At 51.7% G+C, this 23,537-nt stretch overlaps 1 protein-coding gene across 7 annotated transcripts in view; it reads right to left on the bottom strand.

Annotated features, from left to right (window-relative positions):
- The window catches only part of ZMYM3 (zinc finger MYM-type containing 3), a 32,617-nt gene that overhangs the window by 7,921 nt on the left and 1,159 nt on the right, over positions 1-23,537 (bottom strand). For 2 of the 7 annotated variants that reach the window (XM_065846205.2, XM_071813521.1), the window contains exons 1-13: positions 23,316-23,418; positions 13,933-14,829; positions 13,182-13,225; positions 12,687-12,759; positions 11,605-11,896; positions 10,998-11,175; positions 10,359-10,571; positions 9,643-9,793; positions 8,984-9,099; positions 5,466-5,552; positions 4,988-5,138; positions 4,244-4,416; positions 3,653-3,818 (exon numbers count right to left, since the gene is read on the bottom strand). In XM_065846205.2, the coding sequence (XP_065702277.1) occupies positions 3,653-3,818; positions 4,244-4,416; positions 4,988-5,138; positions 5,466-5,552; positions 8,984-9,099; positions 9,643-9,793; positions 10,359-10,571; positions 10,998-11,175; positions 11,605-11,896; positions 12,687-12,759; positions 13,182-13,225; positions 13,933-14,815 (2,527 nt within the window). In that variant the 5' untranslated portion in view covers positions 14,816-14,829; positions 23,316-23,418. Of the gene's footprint in view, positions 1-3,652; positions 3,819-4,243; positions 4,417-4,987; positions 5,139-5,465; positions 5,553-8,983; positions 9,100-9,642; positions 9,794-10,358; positions 10,572-10,997; positions 11,176-11,604; positions 11,897-12,686; positions 12,760-13,181; positions 13,226-13,932; positions 14,830-22,247; positions 22,461-22,656; positions 22,936-23,315; positions 23,419-23,537 lie in introns of those variants that run through there. The other 5 variants (XM_071813519.1, XM_065846206.2, XM_065846204.2 and 2 more) reach the window with 5 other exon arrangements.

Below are 23,537 nucleotides of genomic sequence, written 5' to 3'. Positions count from 1 at the left end.
ACTGGAGGTGGCAGCAGCCAGAGGGCAGAGACAGGCTCCCCAGAAACTGCTCCTGGCCGCTCCAGGAACAGTTAATGTTTCCACAACCTCTAGCCCTAGTAGCCCAGAAGACAGCTCCAAAATGAACTCATTCCCATGTCATTTTGTGCTCCCTTGCAGTCCACCCCATCCCCATCACAGCAGGTCAGGAGAAATCCCAGCCTCTTGTAGAGAGAGGAATCCAGGGCTCTATTCCCAGCTCTGCCTATTGGCTTGCTGTACCGAGCCATGGCCCCTCCCTGTGCCTCCATCTCCCTGCTACAAATATCTTGGCAAAGTGCTTCGAGATCCCTAGGAAGAAGGTGACAGAGCCAGTAGTAGCATAACAAGATATGCCAGAAAGCAGAGAGACAGCTTTGCCCCAGCCCTAGGGATGCAGTCCGCTCCCCTGAAGAAAGAGGGGATCATCTGCAGGTCAGAGGCACATGTGGCAGATACTTGTCGCAGGTGGTGACAACATCATCCCTGTTCGGATGATAAATCCACCCCATTTGCTCTGCAGAGAACCTGCACCCATCTCAAAGGCTGACGAGCTAAAAGATCACCTTCATCCAAGTCTCCCGTGAGCCCGGGTCACCTGTGTGGCTCAGAAGAACTGCCTCTGCAGCACTGACTAATCGTGGGCCATGCATGAAGGAGACACCTGCAAGGACAGCAGCAGGTCTCCGCACCCAAAGGGAGTGGCGGGTCCATTGGCACCTCCTACATACAGATGGGCTCTCCAGGAATGACTCAGACACCCAAAGAACCAACACATGGGCATTCACACTGTGCGGATTTCCTCTGTCCCAAGGAAACAGAGGACAGCTCTGGAGCAACCGGAGGCCCAGCAGGGTCTACTTGCTGACAGCAGGACAGGCAAGCTCCAGTCGGAGGAAGCTCCCTAGCCCACAGCTGAGCATTCAGCCATAGGATCTGCAACAGTCTCAATGAATCCAAGAACTCCCCCGACCAGCCTGAAGTGGATGGGCAGCAGGTCTAAATGGGAGATATCAGTGGCTTGAATGAGAAAAAATAAGCTATGGAGTATGAGCAGAATTTCTGCTGCAGCAGAATCAAAAGTAAAGTTGATTGCCCCACAGGCAGTGATCTAGGACTAAGGGAAAAAAACATTCTCCTGCCACAAAGCTCCACGTTACATGTCCAAGCTTCCAGGCAAGCTGCAACTTATTCTGTACTTTCATCCTAGCACCAGCAAGGAGCTGTGAAGGCATTGCTGGCAACCAGGACTTCTGGCCGTCTGTCCTCTCCAGTTGGAAGGCCCCATGCAGAGCCAGTTCCCCTTGGAAGTCTTTGGGCACAGTTCTGTGGCAGAAGCTCCTCAATCCCTCAAGACACAGACTGTTTCCAGCAAAGGAGCAGCCCCTTTTATCATCAGCAAGCACCCTCAAAATCACCAATTTGGCAGCACCTACTGGGTCGCAGGAATTAATCGGTTTAGGGAACCACTGTCTGCAAGAGAAGCAGCAAGTAGTCAGCAGCTCTGCCCAAAAGAGGCCCAAAATCCAGACAGTCCCTTGTGAGCTGGCAACACAGCTGCTGAGTCCACAGAAGACCCTGGCTGGACCAGGCAGAAGCTGTTCCTCACAATGCAATGCTCCTCCCAAAATCCCCTGCACAGCACGCTGGGCTGGAAAGCTTTGTGTGACCACACGGCCCTGCCTCCAGCACCCTTTCCGTGCAAGCCGAGCAGCACCCCACAGCCCTGGGACCACGATGCCCATAGCCATCCCACAGCTGTGCCAGAACACACAGAGGGCCCAGTGTCACCAGTGGCATTCACCAAGCATGGCAGCTGCTGGAGCAGCCTGGAGCTGGCACTCAGCCGAGGGTTCATCACTGCTGATGGGCTTTTTCTTGGCTGCCCTCACAGCCCTCTGCCTCCCAGGGTGCATGGAGGGGCAGCTATGGCATGGTGAAGGGTGACGGCCCATGTGCCAAATGGCAAAGTTCTTGGGGGTCTCCAGAGGTGCTGGGCGGGGCTCAGACTCTCATGGTTGTCAGTGGTGGAAAAGGTACTTCTCAGTCTTGTGGTTCACGGCTCCAAGGAGATAAGCGGCAAATGGCATGAAACATGCTTCCCTCTGCAGGAAGAACTTGCTCGCTGTGCCTATGTCCCAAAAGCAGTGTTACTAGTCCCTTAGACGCAAGATGCCTTGAAGGCAGAGGACAAACAAACAGCATGGCTAGGGCTGTGGAATCACTTGGTGAGCTACAGGAACCAGCAAGTTTAACACTTCTTCCTCCCTTGGGAAGCACGACAGTCTGTGCCCCACCAAGCAGACTCCCCCAGGCACCCTTGTGCCAATAGAAACCAACAGTTCCTCATCCAGGTCACTCAAATGTGTTGCCACTTGAGTCATCACCTCACACGGCCTCTTACAGAGCACAGATCTTGGAGGCAGGTTGGGAATCCCCAGGCTGGGGGAACCTGCTGCTTCTGGCAGAGCAGTTCTGCTTTGCTGTCTAAGCAGCAGTGACATCGAGGGCTTCCCCTGTCCTGCAATTGGCCCATTGCTGTCAGGAAAGGAACAAGGAAGTGTGGAGATGGAGGACGAGGTCTCTCATGGGAAGGTCCTTGCCTTGGTTTCACCTCCTTGGCACACCCCAGTCAGGGTTTTACATCTTGTGAAATCCCAGGAAGGGCAGCAAAGCCCTGAGCCTGTGATGCAGGTATCTGTTGAAGCTTGATGCACCGAAGTAAGTCCCACCATAATCTGGAGGCATTTTAACTAGATTACACAGATTACCTAGAAGATCGTGGCCTATGAAAGACCAAGCAGAATTAGACTACACGAGTGTCCGAGGGTCAAGTGATGTCTTGTCACTGTCACTATGAGCACCTTCCGTCCTGAGGGATCCCAAAGCACTTTGCAATCTTCCAGAAGCAACTGGCAACTGATATGAAATGGGGCAACAGGCAGTGAAAATCTCCTCTCCAGCTGGAACTTCACGGTTGCAGAACGGGGTTATCCGGGACACGGGGTTGGCAACTCCCAAAGCTGCAGCGATCTTTGGGTAAGTGGTAGGATTCCAATCTAACATGGCAAGACACAGTGCCTCCAGCAGCTCAGCACTCCCTCAGGATTGTTCTAGGTTCAGCTCTGGCTGAGGAGAGCCCACCTACAGCATCACCAGCACCACGTCCTGCAGCACCCTGTGTTTTCCTTGAATGCTTCCCATCCAAGCACTGACCTGGCCCAATCCTGATTATCTTATGAGATCTGAGAAGGTCACAGCTCGGAGGTGGTGTGAGGCTGCAGGTGGATTATCATGCCAAACCACGCTGTCCCCTAACCCTGCAAATCGAGCTCTCCGCTGGCAACATGAGGATGTTAAATCCCTGAGTATCCTCGCTAAGAGTGTGAGCTACAGGCAGCACGCTGGCACCGGCTCCTCCCGTCTGGGCCCTGTGTGTCATAGAACCATAGACGTTAGAGATGGAGAAGCCCCATTAGGTCCCACTCCGTCCTTTCCCCCCCAAGGGCCAGTGCAGGATTGTTCCCTAGCGTCTCATCCAGTCCCAGGCAGGAAGCTTCCACCCCTCGCTGTTCAGTCTTCCCTGTGTCTCTCACACTGAACTATGCAGGTCCCCTCCCTCCCTCCTACTCACTGTTCAGCAGGCTCTCGGGGCCCTTCTGCGTGTCCAGGTTGGGCTGGTTCTGTTGATTGTAAAATCGCAGCAGACACTGCTGGTTGCAGAAGTGTTTGATTTGCCCCCGCCAGTGGATGGTTTCCAGCAGCTTCCCCTGACGCTTGCAGGCATGGCACCGAGCTGCCTAAAGCCCGCATCAGCAGGAGAGAAACAAGGAGTAACTAACCACACCCCCTCCGAGTGCAACACAACTCTCCAGTGAAAGGTGCACAGAGCAAGGTGCTGTGAGCTTCCCCACAGCAGTGCCCTGCCAGTGCCAGCCGGGGACTCCAGCGGTGCGAACTTCTCACGGCAACACTAGCCACGGATCCAGCACTGTGAGCTTCCTCAGTGCAGTGCTCTGGCAGGATCAGCTGGGGACTCCAGCTACGTGAGCTTCCCCGTAGCAGTGTCCCGTTATTGCCAGGCAGGACTCCAGCAGTGCCAGGTTCTCCGCAGCAGTGCCAGCCAGACTCCAGCAGTGCGAGCTTCCTCAGTGCAATGCCCACTTTTATCTGGGTGCTGTGCCCACCACAGCACTTAGCACAAGCTGCCAGTGCCAATACTGACCTTGAAGTACCAGAGCAAGTATTTGCTTTTGCAGTCTTCACTACAGAAGTCCCAGGTGCTGCCCTCCAGCTGCTCGGTGACCGCCCGCTGGCAGGTCTGAGAACAGTAGGTGCAGGTGATGCAGCACAGGCCCAGGTTCTTGGTGAAATCCTGTTTGTAAAGAAGCACACACCCTGCGGAGAAACAATAGGAGTGAAACCTTCCCAGGATGAACTGGGGGCCTCCCTGACCCAAACATGACCAGAATCCAGGTCTGCGGAGACAACAGAGCACACGCAACACACTGTAGGGAACAATCCAGCACTGGCCCCTGGGGCTGGGATAAGATGGGACCTCATGGGGACTTGCCATCTCTCACCTCCATGCTTCTAGGAAGAGTCTGACTCCAACCTCCTGTGTGCAGGAACCCAGCAGGCAGGGCAAGGCCAGGTCAGGCCAGCCCAGACGCAAGAGCGTAGAAGTGCATGATGACAGGAGGAGCGGAGCTGCCACCTGCTGTCTCCCCAGCCCCCAGAGAGAGAAAAGCTGTGAGAAAGCCCTCCCCAAGGACACAACGAATGGTAAAGATCTTGCCCTAGGGCCTGGCTGGACAGCAAGCCATCCCCACGACAGTCCTCCCTTCACTCCATGGCAAGGCTCTCGCCCCAGGGCCTGGCTAAGTCAGTCTCCCCTCTGTTCCTCTCCATGCTCTCTTCTCATCCCCCAGCATGGGGGCTCTGCCTCTCCCGTGCCCTCCCCAAGTACCTTCGCTGCAGAAGTTCTTCTCCACTCCAGAGAAGCGGATCTTCTCATGCAGCAGCTTCTCCTGCTTGCAGTGCTCACACTGAGACACTACCCCGTGCAGCCGCTTAAAGTCCTCACAGCAGTCCTTGCAGCAGAACTGATACACCTTGTCCTGCCAAAGAGACCGCCACCGTGTCAGCCAGGCTGCCAGGAGGTCCCCAGGCTTCTCAGGGAAGCAAAAGCAAGACTATGAGGCTGAGCCAAGTCCCCAGCTCTCCTGACACAGGGTCTGGCAGAAGTGGTCTCCTGCTGCCCTTCTGACATCCTGCTGAACATCAGGAGAGCAGCACTCAGCGCAGGGTCTCCAGGCGCGTCTCTGCAGCTAAGGCATTCCGAGCACTGGCACAGGAGCTCTGTGTTGAGCAGGAAGGGGAAGGAGCCCTGCAGTCCTCATGGGGGTTGGCCTCCACCTCAACATCCCCCTGGGGAAAGTCCTCACCTGCCAATCTAGGATCTCCGGCTTCCCGCTGAAAAGATTGTGGCAGTAATGGCAGCTGAGATGGATCCCACCTTCTGGGCTGGTGCGCTGCAGGAGACAGAGAAGCTCATGGAGGGAGAGGCACACGGAGGGCAGCGAGCACTCACTTCACGCTGCCACCTCCTCCTGCCTCCACCACCCCTCACAGTCCATCTGCCCCTGCTCAGACCTGCGCTCGCTGCCACTGTCAGTGATTCACCGTCCACCAAGATCATGTTCTTAAGCTCCAGGAGAGCAGATTCTTGAGCAATTTCACTTGACTTCCAGTGTACTGGGTCCAGTTCTTCTCAGGAAGGCAAGCTTTCAAGCTGCCACCCCTCTGCATTTGAAAATGTTAAGAGATGTGGGGCTCCACTACCTCTTCTGGGAATTTCTCTAAAAGATCTTGAAACACAGGTGCCTGGTTTCTATTTTCAAGGTAATGCAACTTCAGAATTCAAGAAGCCACTCTCATCCCACCTTCTTCTGCTAGATTAAACAGCCATTTAGCACTTCGTGTCTTGTCCGCAATGATGTATTTATTAATCAAGTCATCTTCCTGGTTTTCTTTCTGATAACCTCAGGTAAGGTGCTCTGTGAGTGCTTCAGTACATGCATTTTTCAAGACCAAATGTGATTTTTCAGTCTTTTTTCAGCACACTTTCAATTTTTCTTCAATATTGAAAATACAGGGGATACCAGATGAACATCCTTCTCATCTGTGCACCATTCTAGGTAACTCTTCTGCTCGCTATCCCCCAAACTTTAACACCCTGTTCCTCTGCTTGTACTTGCAATGACTTAATTAATTCTTTCCTCTGTGGATGTAAACTGAGACGCTCATACTGAATGGCTTATCTGCTGTAATCCCAGGGCCTTTTCAAAATCCTTACTTTCCCAGGATTTACATTCCCATGCTACTTGAGTAAGGCTGATACAGGATCTTGCACTGAACTGTGTTTCAGTACATGCTAAGAGGTGCCAGCCTTGTCAAGCAATCCCATCGCTTTGCTTTCTGTGACCACCCTGACCTCAGCAGGAGTTAACACTTCACCAGCTTTTGTTCCATCTGCAAAATTTCATCATGCTTACTTTGACTTTATTGCCAGGTGACTGACGAAGATGTTGAACTCCTTGGGCTTAATACCAATCCCCAAGAAGCCATCTTGAAACACTCTCTTCAGTGGTTTTTCTTTGACAAGTGTGTTCTGAGATCTGCCAGCAAGACAGTTCTTAATCCAGGATATGTACTGGAAAAAGGCAAATATTGCACCCATTTTTAAAAAGGGTAGAAAGAAAGAGCCTGGGAACTACTGGCCTGTCAGCCTCATCTCTGTGCCTGGGAAGATCATGGGACAGATCCTCCTAAAAGCTGTGCTAAGGCTCATGGAAGACAGGGAGGTGATTTGGGACAGTCAGCACGTTTTCACCAAGGGCAAGTCTTGCCTGACCAACCTAGTGGCCTCTACATCACTGGACAAAGGAAGGGCTACGGATGCTGTCTGTCTGGATTTGACATGGCCTTTGACATCGTCCCTCACAACATCGTTCTCTCTAAATTGGAGAAATAATTATTTGATGGGTGGACCATTTGGTAGATAAAGAATTAGCTGGATGGTCACATCCAGATGGTAGTGGTCAATGGCTCAATGTCCAGATGGAGATCAGTGACAAATGGTGTCCCTCAGGGGTTCGTACTGGGACCTGTACTGTTTAGTATCTTCACCAATGACACAGGCAGTGGGATTGAGTGCACCCTCAGCAAATTTGCTGATGACAGCAAGCTGAGTGGTGCGGTTGACACACCTGAGGGACAGGATGTCATCCAGAGGGACCTGGACAAGCTTGAGAAGTGGCCCCATGCAAATAAGCCTCATGAGGTTCAACAAGGCTAAGTACAAAGTCCTGCATCTGGGTCAGGGCAACCCCCAGTACCAATACAGGCTGGAGATGAAGGGACTGAGAACAGCCCTGTGGAGAAAGACTTGAGGGTACTGGTGGATGAAAAGCTGGACATGAGCCAGCAATGTACACTTGCAGCCCAGAAGGCAAATTGTATCTTGGGCTGCATAAAAAGAAGTATGGCCAGCAGGTCAAGGGAGGTGATCCTGCTCCTCTGCTCCACTCTGGTGAGAGCCCACCTGGAATCCTGTGTCCAGCTCTGAAACCCTCAGTACAGGACAGACGTGGACCTGGCCACGAAAATGATAAAAAGGCTGGAAGAGCTCTGCTGGGAGGACAGGCTGAGAGAGTTGGGGTTGTTCAGCCTGGAGAAGGCTATGGGGACACCTTATTGCAGCCTTTCAGTACCTAAAGGTGACCTATAAGAAAGATGGGGACAGACTTTTTAGTAGGACTTGTTGCAATAAGACAAAGGGCAATGGTTTTAAACTAAAAAGACAATAGATTTAGACTAGATGTAAGGAATACATTTTTTACAATGAGGGTGGTGAGACACTGGCCCAGGTTGCCCAGAGACGTGGTGGATGCCCCATCCCTGGAGACATCCCAGGCCAGGCTGGATGGGGCTCTGAGCAACCTGATCTGGGTGAAGATGTCCCTGCTCATGGCAGGGGGTCGGACTCGATGAGCTTTAAAGGTCCTTTCCAACCCAAACTACTCTATGATTCTATGATTCAAGTCTTATGAACTCTACAGCTACCACACCAACACCGTTTGTGATCTCAGTGAAGGATTACATCAAGGATTAAAACAAATAAACCCAAACACACACCACCCCAAAATAAAAAACAGTCAACAGCCAATACAAAAACCATAAGAAAAAAAACAAACTCCAAACACAAATGCTGCAACTGCTAGTAACTAACTCTCTACCTCTAGATTCTCTTTCTCAGTTGTCCAAGTCATGTCCTGGCCCAAGTTTCCCAGGTCTTCCTGGCTGTTGCTTTGTTCTTTGACAACTGTACAAAACTAACATTCTTCCAGTTGCTTTTGAATACTCCAAACATTCCACATATGCTGAAACTTAGCATCAGAAGATTAAAAACCTCCAGTCAAGTCTTTGAGGATTATTAAACATGAGGTATCCAGGCCTGTTGGTTGCACATTTTTAGACAACACATTCCAGAAGACTTATGCTCTTTGGTGATGTCTGGCTCAGAGGGCAGCTGTGCCCCTTTCCATCCCACTAGCAGGTGCCCACTGTGCTTTGCTACCTTACTTGTGCTTTTGCTTGTGCTCTTGTAAGGCCACTACCTCCCAAATCACTCAAGCAGCACAGCTCTGCACTGCACTCCTGCTGGGCACAACCCGATAAGACAGGAGAGAACTACAGCTCATCTCATCCCAATGGAGGAAGGGGGAGACAGGGCCAGACTGAGTTATTGGCAACTACAGTCACTGCAATTCTTGTGCTCCTGCAGAGACTTTCTCACAGACCTTCCCTGAGGAGCTTGAGGAAGGTGGACTCTCTGCCAAGTGTGAAAGGAGGCATGAGCTCTACAGCCCAGCCCAGCCCAGCATGAAGGATATTTTAGTACCTGGAATTTGGTCCAGCAGCTGGGGCTGCAGAACTGGTAGACAACCCGGTCTGTCTTGTTGTAATAACAGGGTTCAGATAAACTCTTTCTGCAGAAGCTGCAGGGTCTAGGGGGACCTGATGAGACAGATAGGAATTGGTGAGGTCAGCAGCACAGGACGTGGGACTGGATTCTGAGGATGGCATGTGAGCTACTCACTCATTCTCAGTCTGTAAAGCTATTATCCAAAAGCAAGGGACAAGAACATCAAGAAAAACAACAGCACCAGATTCTGTTAGGACAGAAATGTTAAACACAGATGGAGAGCAGAGTGGTTCAAGGAAGTGACCTTGCCTCTACAGGAATTTTGGCAAACAGGCTGCATTACTTGCACCAGAGACCATACCCATTCCTGAACACCCTGGTACTCCATGTAATGGAAAGGGCAATGTCAGCACAGTATGGCACTATAATGGCTTCCTGCATTCTCAAGAACAGTAACGTACACTAACCCTTGGTATTAATTTGTCTACATGCTGCAAGGGTTCCTCTGTCTCCAAATCTCCTCCCCAGGCCAGCAATGTGCCTTCTTTCCAGTCTCATCCACATGCAATAAATAGTGCCAAGGAAGGAGTTAAGAGTGCAGAGGTGATCAATTCCATGTACATAGGTGCTCTTACCAACCAAGCCCGACTGCTTCACTTTGTGGGAGGTAGTGCAGCAAATGGAGCAGAACAGGCCCATCTTGCCACTGCGATCCATGTTGGGCAGCATGTCGAAGTTTTTGCACAGTGTCTTGCACCACATGCATGGGTAGACTCGAGTGTTCTTCTGCAAACACAAAGCAGAACGGAGCTGCCAGGGAGACCATTACAGCCAGCGAGGTCCAACCCTCACATCCCACCCTGCCGCTGTATCCACCACGGGGCAGCTCCCCCACAGGGAACACCTCCTGATGCCAGAGCCAGGCTCACAGTCTGCAGGTTCAGGTGGCAGCAGCAAAAAAAGATCACCTTTGCAGGAATACAGAGCTTGGCAACCCCATCAAGACAGTTAAGTGAAGCCTGCTCAGGCCACAGAGGAACATATCTAGCCAAGCTTTCAGGAGACACCCAAAAAAAGCCAGCCCATGCTAACTGCATATACCAGTGTCGTTGCACAGTCCAGCTTATTGAGTGCCTGACCTGTGCGCAGGCACAAGGCGGGCCCCATGCAGAATAAATAAATTCTGTTTGCCTGTTTCAAAGTTTCTCCACAGCAACCTCTTAAATGTTTTGTCAGCAATAAAAAGCCAAGGGGATTCAAGTCACCAGCTATTGCATAAGGTGCCCTGTGCCAAGCAAAGGAGCTGTGTGCCCACAGAGACCCCCCCACCCAGGCAGCTGACTCCACACACCTTCTTGTAACTGTTGAGACAAGCAGAGTTGCAGAAGCGTTTTTGCTGGCCTTCGTGGAAGAGGTACTCCAGGGGCAAGCCCTTGTTGTAGATGTAAAGTCCGCAGTTATCACAGCAGTTGGTTTTGAGCCCTTTGGTGGCCCGGAACTTGGTAAAGCAGGCATCACTGCAGATGCGGTGAACCACGCTCCCATTGCTGACCTCATGCTGGATCTGCAGAGACATCATCACTGTCACTCTCCAAAACCAGCACGTGCCTCCTTCCAACATGTATGCACCACTGCTACCATGGCCCTTGTGATAATGGGCTCGCACACCAAAACTCGGGCAAGTGCCATACTGGAGGCTGGTACGGACTCAGGATGGGCTCCCTCACCAAATGTCAGCAGGGCAATTGGGAGAGTGGAAGAGCAGGAAGCAACGAGCTCCATGATGAAGAGAAGCAGAAGCCTTATTTCTTCTGCTGGAATAAGGACTGTAATAAGGAAGGACCTGGAGCAAGCCCATGCCAGCTCAGAGGCTGAGACCTCACAGCACAGGAGAACCTGGCAAACACCCTGTGATGGTCCCAGGTGTGGCCAAGTGCTACAGGTCACAAGCACCTCATCCAGCACACAGGAAGGACAAGCATTTGTTTACCTCGCCAGGTTTGTGGCAGACACTGCAGCGGCTGATGTCTGAGGCATCTGCGGACTGAGGTGCTGGTCTGTGCTGCTGGGCCTCGTAGAGGGACAGGCAGACAGAGGTGCAGAACTCGTGGAAAGAGCTGCCTGAACCGATTTGGGCAACGACAGAGTCCTTGGTGTTCCAGATCTCCCTGGGGATCAGGAGGGGATGTGTTAGTGCAGGGACACACCAGTCCTGCTGTGAAGGGACAGGATGGCACAGGACTTTTTGGTGTCCCAAAAGGGTGGCAAGAATGGTCTCGCAGCAGCTTCTCTCCCAGCCCAGAGGGGTGAAGCCTGGAGATGGATCATGTTGGAGGTGGTTTTGAGAGGAGGCTGGGATATGGGCATTGAGCCCCCGGACAGGCAGGGAAGGGCAATAATGTGAAGGGGGCGTAGGGAACATGGGATAGGCAGTGTGTGAAGGAAGACATGGGGTAGCAGCTGGCTGTGGGCACGAGTGATGCGAGTGAATAGAAAGCATGAGGGCCACTGGGACGGGGGCTGGCAGGCAGGGCTGTGGGGTAGGTGAATGGGGTCACAAGTGCAGGAGCATTGAGGAGAGGGAAATGCACACCCACTTTTTACAGAAGGTGCATATCTTCTTGCCAGGTGGTCTTTTTGAGAAGGTGGTGAGACAGGAGCTGGAGCAGAAGAGCTGCGGGAGCCCTTTACGCTGGTAGGCAGTTTGGCCCTTCTGCAGTGGGGTCCGGCAGTTGGCACAAGTCATCTTGGTGACAGTAGAGCGAGCAGCTCGCTGAGCCATCTGAGTGCGTAAAGACATGCGAGTTGAGCGTCGGGTACGAAAAGGAACAAAATCCTCATCGTTGGGATCATCCACCATTGCATCAGAGTCTTCGTCAGAGACCGGAACTGCAAAGCAGCAAAGAAAGATGCACAGAAAGCCCTGATGAGGAACTGAGAAAGTTCTGCCATGAGACACATGCTGGGGCTTTCTGAGGTCACCTTCCTACATGCTTTGCACCAGTCTGCAGGGAATGGTTAGGGGACCCCTAAGAGATACTCTACTGGAATTGGAGATGAGTCAGGAGATCTTTAAGCAAACTGGGCTTAAGTAAATTCCTCTCTAGGAAGTCATGATCTGCCAAGGTTGAGCAGAAGCTCAAAGTGTGAATATTTACAGCTGAAAACCTCCAAGAACTGGTAGACCTTAAAGGGAACAAGCTGGGTCATCAGCTTCCAGCACAGGCAGGCAACGGAAGAGCAACACACCAGTGGGAATGGCACGCTGATCCTTCACATCTCAAAGAACAGACACTTCACATACTTCTGCAAGAAAATCCCCAAAATCCAACCTTCCTTCAGACAGCCTGCTGCCATAGAGACAAAGGAAGAAAGTTCCTGGCTGAGGATACGGGGGATGGATTTCCTGGGAACAATCCCAGAGTTTCATCCTATTACTTGGTGCTTGGTGCCCACATACCTGTAAAAATACTACAACCCTCCCTTCACCCTAAGTGCCCTGAGAAAGCAAGGCAAGAACTGCAGCATGAAGACTCACAGGGTGAAAGGACCAGCCCCTGAAAGTCCTCACAGAAGCCCCAGAGTTCCCATCAGACTCACACCATGAACCACCTGCCCACAACAGGCCTGGGCTCTGCTCCTTGGCTGAAAACAGGCACTGACCCCCCCAGTTACTCACTGCTCTCAGAGGAGTTCACAGTTTCGAGCCTGGCAGCTTCTGATCTTCTGGTTCGTTCACTTCTTTTGTGCTCCTAGAAGACATTCAGAAAATACTTAGGCTAACTATCTGCTAGGACAACCAAGGATAAATAACCCAGACCATGGTGGAGTTCCAGCTTCTGTGATTTGCTTTCCCAATAACTGAAATACAACTGAAGGTTTCCCAATAAGGCTGAAAACAGATAAGACTCCATGGATATCTGACTAGAGCTGGAAATATGGGGGAGAGAGGGAAGTAGGTGTATGAGAATGACATTCCAGCTGGGTATAGCAGGGACACACTGAAGCCACATAACAGCACAGGGGCAGTGCAGAGGGATCACCCCGTCGCAGAGGGCATGCAACCTCCTCCCCAGAGGGGCAACAAGACAGCCAGTGTTCCTCATCGAGTTTGACAACAGCCAGCCACCCTTTGTGCTCCTGTAGCATACGTACTTGATTGCATTCTCCTCACCTTGTCCATTCGCAGCTCACTTCCCTTCCAAGAGAGGTCTTCTCCTGGAACAGAAGCACAGAAGAAGCTTGCACCTAACATCTTGCTCTTCTCCAACAGAAGAAGGCAGGTGTTCTGCAAATGCAGCCACCCTTTGGGTCAGTCTGCACATGAAGTCTCAGACAGTCCTGGCTAACAAGCACAGTTTTGGTGGTGATCAGACACAGGAAAGCTCCTAAACCCACCATGTGTAGTCAGAGATCCAAACATGTGGCTTGGGAGGAGTTCTGTATGGGGGAGACCTCCCTGCATGGGGGAGGCAAGCTGGGCAGTTGCCTCCAACTGTGTCTGACCGAGACCGAGTGTCTGCTGAGCATGGCCAGCCTGGGCAGAGGGACTTCGCCAATTGGAAACACCTTCTCCTGGTGACTCCCAGTTCCAGCAAAGACTCCAGTGATGAAGAATGTGAGCTAAGCTGAGGCGCAGCTGCAGCTTTATCAGGGAAGCTGCTAGCTGACACAAGCATTGAAAATCAAAGTTAAAGCTATGAAAGACAGAGCAAGAGCTTATGTGCAGCAAGGAAGCACGTTCCAGAGCATTATTCCCTGTAAGCAAGACACTTTCCCCAAATCTAGCCCATCAGTAGCACTGATAACTTCCATCGCAGCAGACGAAGGGAAAGGTTGGGGTGCAAAACAGATTCCAGCTTCAGCAATGGGCAGCAGGATGACTTCCTGAGCAACAGACAAGTTCTGCAGAGACAACAACCTACCTGCTGGTGGTGAGGCTTCCTGTGCTTTCAGTACACTGCTTTCTTTAAGTGAGTTGTTCCCACTATCATCCCCTTCTTCTGCCTGGTTTTCCTCGGTGGGCTCCGGGGGCAAAGCTGCAGCAGTGTTGTCTGGGCTCAGTTCCACCTCTGCTTCCCCTGCCAGCCCTTCCCTCTGCATGGGTGAGCTTTTCCTTGGTGCCTTCAGCCGCATCTTCTTTGTCTGTTTAAGATTAAGTTGTGGTGGGGCCATTGGTGGGCTTGAGGATTGTGCTGTGATTTCTTCTGTGGCTGGGGCACTGCTGAGGTCCTCAGAGGCAGGAATGGGCTGTTGAGGTGATTCAGGGGCATTGTCCTCAGACAGTGCAGGAATAGCAGCAGCACTGTCTTCTTTTAGGTCCCCAGAATCATTTTTTGGTGCATCTTCCCCTTCTTTCCATGTTTCTGGAACAAGGGCTTCTCTAGAGAGAGCAGAGGAGTCCGCTGGTCCATCCCCCACATCCTGGGAAGGATGTGCCTTACATAGCCCATCCAAACCCTCCGATTTATCTAGCTCAGTCAAGTCAGCAGTTTTATCCAAGTCATCCAAGACATCAGGTTTCTCCAGCATATCCAAGACACTAGGTTTATCTAGAACAAGGTCGTTTGATTTGTTTAGTTCAGACAGGCCATCTGCTTTCACTAGAAGGTCCATGTCCCCATCTGCAGTCATCTGTTTGGACTGATCCCAGTCAGGGGGCTGAAGAACTGAAACTTCCTGGGTAGAAGCTGTTTGGGAGCCCAAGAGATCTTCCCCAAACTCCATGTGAGCAGGGAGATCACCAATAAGTGGTTTGTCAGGCAAGGACAGGGGGTCCAAAGATCCCAAAAATTCACTGGAATCCATTTAGCAGATGGCGACTGGAAACAAGAGAGAGACTTGCAAGTTAACAAAAAGTAGTCTAACACAGTGCATGAGCTGTCTACTCTCCTGAACACCAGTGGATGAAACAAAGCCCAGTAATCCTGCTACCCATAACCAGGACACCAGCAGGTCAATCACATCTACTTGTGAGGTTACAAAACTCTAAAGCCAAACAGCAGCAGTGGGACACAGCAGTTTGGTGGAGCAGACCTTTGTGAACTGCATGGCCTCTACATGCCCCACCACAGCAGAGCAAACACACTTGCTTATGCTAAATGACACCCTGGGCTATCAAAAATGACTCCAGTACCAATTCAGGATGCTTCACACAGCTGTTCTGTGGTGTAACGCCCCGGTCCCTGCCTTCCTCTCTGTCTCACCAGACCCAAATCATCTGGCCTGTCCTTTCTCCCAATCTGTTCTCATGGACCTAATGCTCCTTTTATTTTTAAAATAGCTTTTCTCTTAAACATAAAGGCAGAAAGAACACCTTCACAGCTCTGTAGCCTGTGCCTTGAACAAGATACAGGATGACAAGATGCATGAATCTTGTCAGAGGACAGATACAAACCATATTATAGCATAACTACAGCTAGCTACAGCATAGGCCCAAACCTACGTAGGCTAATATTCAGGCACAGAAGAACTGGAAAAGCTTAAGTTAAAACTAGGAGGAATCCTGGAGAGTGCCAAAAAGAAAGGTGGTAAAGCCCCTGATGTTAAAAGCGGTCACAAGTGGAAGAACAAGTAGCAAAGTAAACACAAGAGTGCAATGTGGAGTCAGGAAAAAAAGACCAGTGTGACCTCCCCAAAGCAGGCTGTAAGTAGACACTACGAGGAAGGCACCAGAATCAAAAGATGTGGCACAAACCTATTCCCCTCTATTAGAGTAATTCTAATTCTAAATTTGGCGCTGGTTTGAGCCATGAAGCAGAAGATTCAGTATTCTTGTCTATTGGGGCTTACTATGGGCACAACTCATCTATATCAATGGAGGAGGAAGCCTGAAATAATGTGATGATGGCTGATTAATTCTTTATGTCCTTCCCTCTGAAAGGATAAGCAAGTCCCACTCACGAACGGTTTAGTCAGAACTAAACAGGACATATTTGGACAGAGAATGTACCCAACTTCTGAAACTCATTTAAGGAGGAGTTTAGGGGATCAAACTCTATAGCTGGAGTTCAAAGACATTGCCGCCTTATTCTATCTAAAAACACAGTGACATTTTGTGTTTCACAGTGGCAGATAAGCACTGTTCCCACAATCACAAACAGAAACTATGGAAGATGTAATCTTCAGAGATGCTCAGCAAGTTCTAACACTAAAGACTTCAGTGATTCTGTTTGCCTTATTTAGTTACAAAGGAGACAAAGCTTCTAGAATGAGCCCATTCCAGAGCAATACAGGATCTAATACATGTTTTAGGGTGGCTGATAGAAAGAAGAACAAAGTGAAATAGAAATAAAAACATCTGAAATAAAGGTCCTAAAGATTTGAAGCACGTGAGAACCCTCCCAAGATGATGAACACATTTTTTTTGCTGCTCGGAATACAAACAATGCCTCCTTCTCAAAGATGTTCCCCACACAGATTTCCATATGGACAGCAGATCTTACAACAATAAGCAGCAAAAATGTCAAGCCACCCAGACAAATGAAGTTTATTTATAGGTATAATGATCAGGACTAACATATTCCTCAAATTCACGTTCAAACACTTCACATGAGTTTGCAATGATCCACAGAGGTGATACTCCTACAATATTTGCCACTTTCAGCTGGCCTAATCTTTCCTTGGTAGAAATAGACCCTGGGAACAATTTTGGAGCATAAAAAAAAAAAAAAAACACTTGGTCATTCTGTCCCAGAGGATACTGCAAGCAACAATTCATCTATGACCTTGCCACACTCCTGGAGCCAATGAGGATGGATCCAAGGAGGTGATGCTGAGGAACATCCCTGCTTGCCACTGCAATTCTGTTTCCCTGACAATGAATCTTTACAGTGGCTTTCAACGGCCAGCTGATGAGGATGAAGAGGGCAGACCTCAGAACAGGAGAGAATGATGCTTTCCAGCTCTGTGGGTTGCTCTGAAATCAAACTCAACCTGAGGAAATTAGAGATGCCCAGCTGCTGCAGGCCAAGAAATGTTGCCGCTCCTGTTTGCCCCAGGCGTTCAGATTCATCTGGGCTTTCTGCTGAGCTTCACACTAAGTTAAGCTGCCAACTGAACCTGCACTTTACCTCTGGTGAAGTGTCTCCTCACTTTCTCCAACAGAAGAAAAACAGCTTGTTGTTTCTGGCAGATGCTGAAATTATCCACCACAAGTCATCATCTTTTTTTTATTCCAGGACCATCTAATGCACAGCTCAGTCGCTGCTGTGCTTGAAATCTTCCTCTTTCCCAGCCACATACCTGGCAGCGAGGAGAGCAGGCTGGAACACGACTCGGCCAGACAAAGAGGGGGCCGTGGGCTGAAATCCTGCATGTTACAGCAGACACAACCGCTCTATTGGACACTTGGAAACTCCTTACTTAGGACCGGGCAACATCCTCTCCTGAGTATTCAATAACAGACTTTCCCGGGAAGATCAAGTTCAAGGAGCAAAGTCCCCTGCACAACAGTCTGAAGCAGAGTGCTCCTCACGTAGCACTTCCAGAGAAGTGATGGGCATGGCTGAGGGTCCTCCCCGAGCACACAGGACTGGCATACAACACAACATTGGCCACCAAATCCAACACGAGTGGCTACCAGGCCTGACCTGCCCTTTCTGCCAAAGAAGGGGCACATGGATCTCTTCTCAGACCTGGCAGCTCAGAGTGAGACATCTACACCGAGTGACTGCCTGGGGCTCTATCTAGCTTATTAAAGACATCAGTGGTGCTGTGACTGCACAGATCTTTCACTTCTCACTGTCTTCAGATAACTATTAGCAGGGGAATACGTGGCCTACCTACCAACATGAGAAGCTACCATCAAACATTTAATTAAAATCAGACAGTAAGAAAAAATACTGTTGTTACTCCTTCACGATGAAGTGAAAACCTCAGAAGTCCGTGCTGCCCAGGGAAGAACACAGCCATGCAGCCACTGCTTTCCCCTAGCGAAGGAACAGCAGCTGCTTGGTTACCCATCCTAGACTTCTGTTTATGGATATGGATTCAAATTTTCAATAGTTTTGAAGACTGGAGAACTTACATTTTTCATTATTAGAGATCATTTGAAATATGAAGAGCATCAACTAATAACTGTAAAAATTAAAACACTTAAATCAACATTCCTGCTAATTCCCACCTATGAGCTCTGTAAGACCTGAGCAGAGCTCTGGAGAAAGTTCCTATTTTTTGTGCCAAACTTTAGAATAAATAGTAACACCCAAGCTAGTGGTCTTTACAACAGCAGCGGTCGATACACAGTTTTATCAATAAAACGTTAATAACATCATGTCCTACCAGCATGGTTTCAGTCAACAAATCTTCATTAACAATATTACACCTTGGGTGACAAATGTGGCAAAAGCTAACTTAATTGCTGTGACTCATCCAAGTTTACCTGGGCAGTTGACAGCTTTCCAGATTCAAGCACTGCAAACATCTATTACAGATTGGTTAACACATTTTAAAGCAAATGAGTTTATGAAGAACCACCAGTAAACTACGCAGAGTGCTATGGACCAGGTTTCAGTTCAGTCAAAATTCTCCAGAAAGGAGCAGAAAGATTTTGTTATTCACTGGTGTTTTTGGAGAGGCAGCTCTCTGACCCCGCAATCTGGCAGCCCAGACTCGGTCTGCAAAGAGCACAAAGCCCATCAGCAGGCAGGCAGCACCGGAGTAGATGTCACGGTGCGACATCAGGCCATAATTTAACTCATTCTGGGCTAGTGTCTACATGTGATGATCGATACTGGAAGAGCTGAGGTGCTTCAAATGAAAAAAATAAATATCTGACACAGTAATGCAAGAATCCAACTGCTTTAAGAATCAACCATGGTTCAGAAAGCATCTGCCAGTGATAAACCTCTTCTGTTCGTTAAGAAGAAATGGGGAGACATGACCCATCTCAAGGAAAAACCAAACCAAACCATGACACATAAAACACAAAACAAACAAGAAAACAAGAACTAAGAAGATCTACAGCAGAGGACTCTTCAGAGACACAGACAAATGCACATGAGAACTCAAAAAGCTGGAAGTCAATCAGACACTCAGAAACAGCTATTTCCAGATTAACACTACAGATTATTATTTAAACAACTGACACAGGGATATGTAAAATCTCTGTGACTCGGAGATTTTAGGGCAGTGTCCAGTGGCTCCATGTCTCCTACAGCTACTGCAGATGCCACTGGTCAAGTTATTCAGCTTGTTCTTTGCAGGCAGGGCTTGGTGAACAGTCGTCTCTTCTCATCTCCAGATGTATTATTGGTTGTCTCCATCAGAGTGCACACAGCAGCAGCTGTCACTATGTCCCCTTCAGGCCAGTCTTCATGTGTGACTGGAACTGTCTGCACAACAGAAACTGCCAGATGGGGTCAAGAAGGGTCTTCCCAGAACATCACCAGCAGCCTCAAGACTTGAGCCATGGTTTTCTAACAGTTCCAAAGCCAGAAGGTACCAAAACCACCGCCAGATTTTTCTACAGCAGGAGAACCAGCTTATGGTGCTGGCCTCAAACTTGGTATAGCAGTCCCCCAAAATCAAGAAAGCCTGAACCCTCCAACACTGAGCAGAGGGTTAATTACTCAAAGGCAAGAATGACCAAACTAGATTTTGAGCTTGCATTCCAGAAACCTCATCTCAGCTTCAACAAAATGCAAGAGGAAGGACAAATTTCAGAAATTTTCTTACAGAATTGTCTGGAATTAGGTTTACCAGGAGACTCCCTGCAACGCTTCAAACGTACCTGACAACAGCCCTTAGATCTCAGCATTATTTGTTGCTAACCCAACACCTCTGTACCAGTGGTAAACTCTAAGACAACCAAGAGGAACTTGCTCATCCACCTGGAACACCATCCTGACAGCAGTTTGCAACTGCTTGGATACTTACATCTTTTCCTAAGTCCAGGATCCCCCCAAGCACTAAGTGCTAGATTTTGCAACAGAGAAAGGAGCAACAAGTCCAGGTACGCTCTAACACAACTTGCTTTCTTTACACGCATTCAGACAGAGGTGTTAGCAGCAATGCATGCTGTCTGGAGAGCAATTCAGCTTCAATAACCAACTCCACTTGGAGATCCAAGTCACAGAGCAAACTCTCCTGCTGCTCATACAGCTTTGTGTCTGTACCATGAATAAGCAACATTTCTTCCTGGGCTCATCGCATGACAACATCAGCCAAAATAGTGTTATACATTCGGGAAGGGTGGGTAAAACAGCTTTGGGAGTACTATCTGAAGCACAAAAAAAAAATCACGGAGGTGCACGGCATGCTTGAGCGGCATCTGTTGAAAGTGCCCAAATGATATTAAGACACTGATTAAAAGACAGAAATAGATGGTAGAGCTGGAAGTGGTAAAAAAATATGCTTCCTGCAGTCTCTACCTGTTGCCCAAATGCTGCAGGAGGGTGTTGAACCCCCTTATGCAAAGTCCTGGACACCTCCCACAAGCAGCCACAGCCAGCTGGAGAGGAAAGCTGCAGGCACAGCAGGTGACTCTCCAAAGGAGATGCCACAGCCTGGCAACAGGTCATGAACTCCCCAGCCCTGGAAGTCCTGAAAACCCAACTGGACAATGCGGTTTGAAGTCAGCTTTGCTGTGAGCAGGAGGTCAGTTGGACTAGAGACCTCCAGAGGTCCCTTCCAATGTAAATCTGTCTGTGGTTCTTTGGGTACCTTACTATCCAGGGAAGAAAGAGAAGACAAGAGGGCAGAGTCCCAGGGAGGATCTGAGGGCAAAACATCTAATTTTCCTTAAGTGGCCTTACAGAGCCAAAATACTGAAGTACAAGGTGCCTTTGCTAAGCTAACAAATTAATTGTCACAGCTCTAGCCTATTCTGTATTTCCCTTCTGCTCCGGAGGCTTCTGGTAGCAAATCTGTGTCCATCATGGTCACGCATCCCAGCATCACTGATCATAAAGCATCCATAACAGAAATAACACCAGGGGCTTTGTTCCCAAAGCGAGGCCGTGGCCTCAGCCTCAGCCCCTTGCTCTGTGTGTCAGAGCTGTGGAGGAATCTGGCGTGACTTACTGTCACCCTCCAAACCAATGGCACCTGCAGCAAGAGGGATAGGCAGGTGCGGAGGAAAACAGGGATTGCGGAAACATGCACACTGGGGCTGTAAGATGCAGATTGGTAATTACAGGTGGCAGCGTGTAGGCTGTGGCTAGTCTTTTAATAAAGCTGGGCTGGCCATAATGACAGAGCTACACTCTTAACACCAGCTTTGACCCTGGGGTAGGCAGGCTTTGGCAAGAAAATGCATATTAGAAGTTTTCTTGGGGAATGCAGCAGCCATGAGAGGGAAAGAAGTTACATCCTAGAACAAGAGCCATAGCTGAAGCACAGCAGGAGGAGAAAGGAAGAGCACAAACGAAGCAGCTCTCATCCTCCTCAGAAAGAGCCTGCAGGAACCATTCCCCAGCACTCAGCTGAGCTCCTGTCCCCCACCATCACCTGACACACACCATGCCCAGCGCTGCCTCTGCCCACATCAGCCTATGTGACTGCCAGACACAAGCCACAGGCAGCTCCCAGCCCCGCTGGTGCACGTCCTCCCACCTGGGGCCAGTCCTGCCTGCACCTCCGTAAATGACACGGGAGGTACCGCTGCTCCCCAGGGCAGCTCGCCGGCCGCGCTGCTCACAAGCCAGGCTCCAGCAGGTCGGGGCTTTGCCTCCTCCAGCGGCACAAGGCAGCTCCAGCCGCGGGGGGCTGCTCCCTTCTCTTGCGGGGCCTAATCCTCGACAGCAGCGCGTGGTGTCCAAGGAAACACATACAAATTCCGGGCCCCTGGGACACTCCCAAGCCCTGACCAGACCCACCCCAGGGGGAAGACAGACAGAGCAGTCGGCCAGTTCGCAGACTGGCAGCTGCGATTTTTTTAGTGAGCTCCACAGACTTCGTTACTACGTGTGGTGACAACAGCATAAAGGCTGCGTCGCTCAAAGCCTCTGCCCGAGACGCAGCGACAGGCAAGCCCAGGACGGTGCTGGGGCAGAGCGCTGGGGGCCATTCGGTGCTGCCCCACAGCCCAGCTACCCACGGCAGGGACCGGCCCACGGGTGTGGGTGCTGTCTTATGAACCAGCAGCCCTCGTACACCGATGTGGCCGGGGGCGCAGCCGGCCCCCAACACCGGGGGGGGGGGGGGCCACCTCGGGGCCTGCTCCTCCCTCTCCACTCTCCCCAACCGGCCCCGGGCTGGGGGTGCGTGGGGATGGCTCTCAGGCTGGGGCCGCACCTACCGTAGTGGGGAGGACTCCAAGGCCTGATCCCCCCTGCTGAGGGTCGCACCGGTGTCTCCCCCGTCCCAACCGGGGGTGGGGAGGATGGTGCTCGTCTCCCCCCCCAAGCAGACACGGGGCCGGTGCCGCATCAGGGTGGGGTCCCCGGGACCCGCCCCCCCGCCGCAGGGCGCCCCCAAGCGGTGGAGGCGGGGAGGGGGACGAGCGGCGCCGGCCCCGCTCCCTCACGGAGCGGTGGGCCCTATCCCCTCCGCCAGGCACGCGCCACGCCCCCCCCTTCTGTTGGGGGGGCCCCACCCCTCCGGGACCCGCGCCGCACGCGCCCGCCCCACCCCCACCTGCGGGGCCAAGCACCGGTACCCCACGGGCGGGCGGCTCGAGGCGGGCCCAAGCCGCTCCGCCGCCCCACCTGCGGCTCCTGTGCGGCCGTAGGGAGGTGCCTGCGGCCAGTGCCGCTTGTACCTGGCTCCACGGCGCTGCGCCGCCCGTTCTACCCAGAGCCCCGATTCGGGTCGCGGCCCCTTTAAATGGAGGCGCCGCTCGGAGCCCTCAGCGCGCTGCAGCCGGAGGGGGGGCGGGGGCAGTGCCCCATTGGCTGTGCAGAGCGAGGGACGCTTTCCCATTGGCCGCGGCGGTGCCGGGACTCGCGAGACTCGCTTGCAGGCGGCGGCGTCGGAAACGCGGAGCGGAGCCTTGAGGCCAGGATGGGCGCAACAGCCCAGACTCCGTCGGGCGGCCGGAAAATCCGGAACGGATCACCGTAGCGGAGCGGGACCGCGCGAAAAGACAGCGTGGAGCCGAGCGCGGGCAGCGGCCGCGCCCCAGCGGGGCACGGTGCGGTGCGGAGGGCATATGCAGTGGGGGGTGCGGGCCGGAACGAAGCGCCCCTGTCCCCGCTGGTGCCTGCGCGGCCACCCGCAAAATGCGGAGCGGATGGCGCGGAGCGGGCTTGCCACCCCAATGCACACCCCCCCCACCCCCCTTAACCCTCTCGCTGCCGCCCCGCGCGGTCCCGGCCCCGCTGCCACCCCGGGGGACCCAGCCCGGCCGCGCCGCCACAGCCTTTACCTGTGTGCGGGGGGCGCCGCCCGGCCGGGTCCACACACCGCCACCGCCTCCTTGGAGCTGGAGCGTCTCCCCGGGGCGGTGAGTGACAGCGCAGCCGGGCGGAGCTTCCGCGGGGGCTCCAGGACACGGCACCGCCCCCGGGAGGGGCTGCTCCGGCAGGCGGTAGGCGCCCGCCGCCTGCATCCCCCCCCAGGCATCCCCCCCTTATCCTCAACATCCCAC

The sequence above is a fragment of the Patagioenas fasciata genome, chromosome 11 (assembly GCF_037038585.1).
Source record: "Patagioenas fasciata isolate bPatFas1 chromosome 11, bPatFas1.hap1, whole genome shotgun sequence".
Taxonomy (NCBI): domain Eukaryota; kingdom Metazoa; phylum Chordata; class Aves; order Columbiformes; family Columbidae; genus Patagioenas; species Patagioenas fasciata.
Note: the sequence above shows the minus strand (reverse complement) of the source record. Positions and strands in the feature narration are given on the sequence as shown.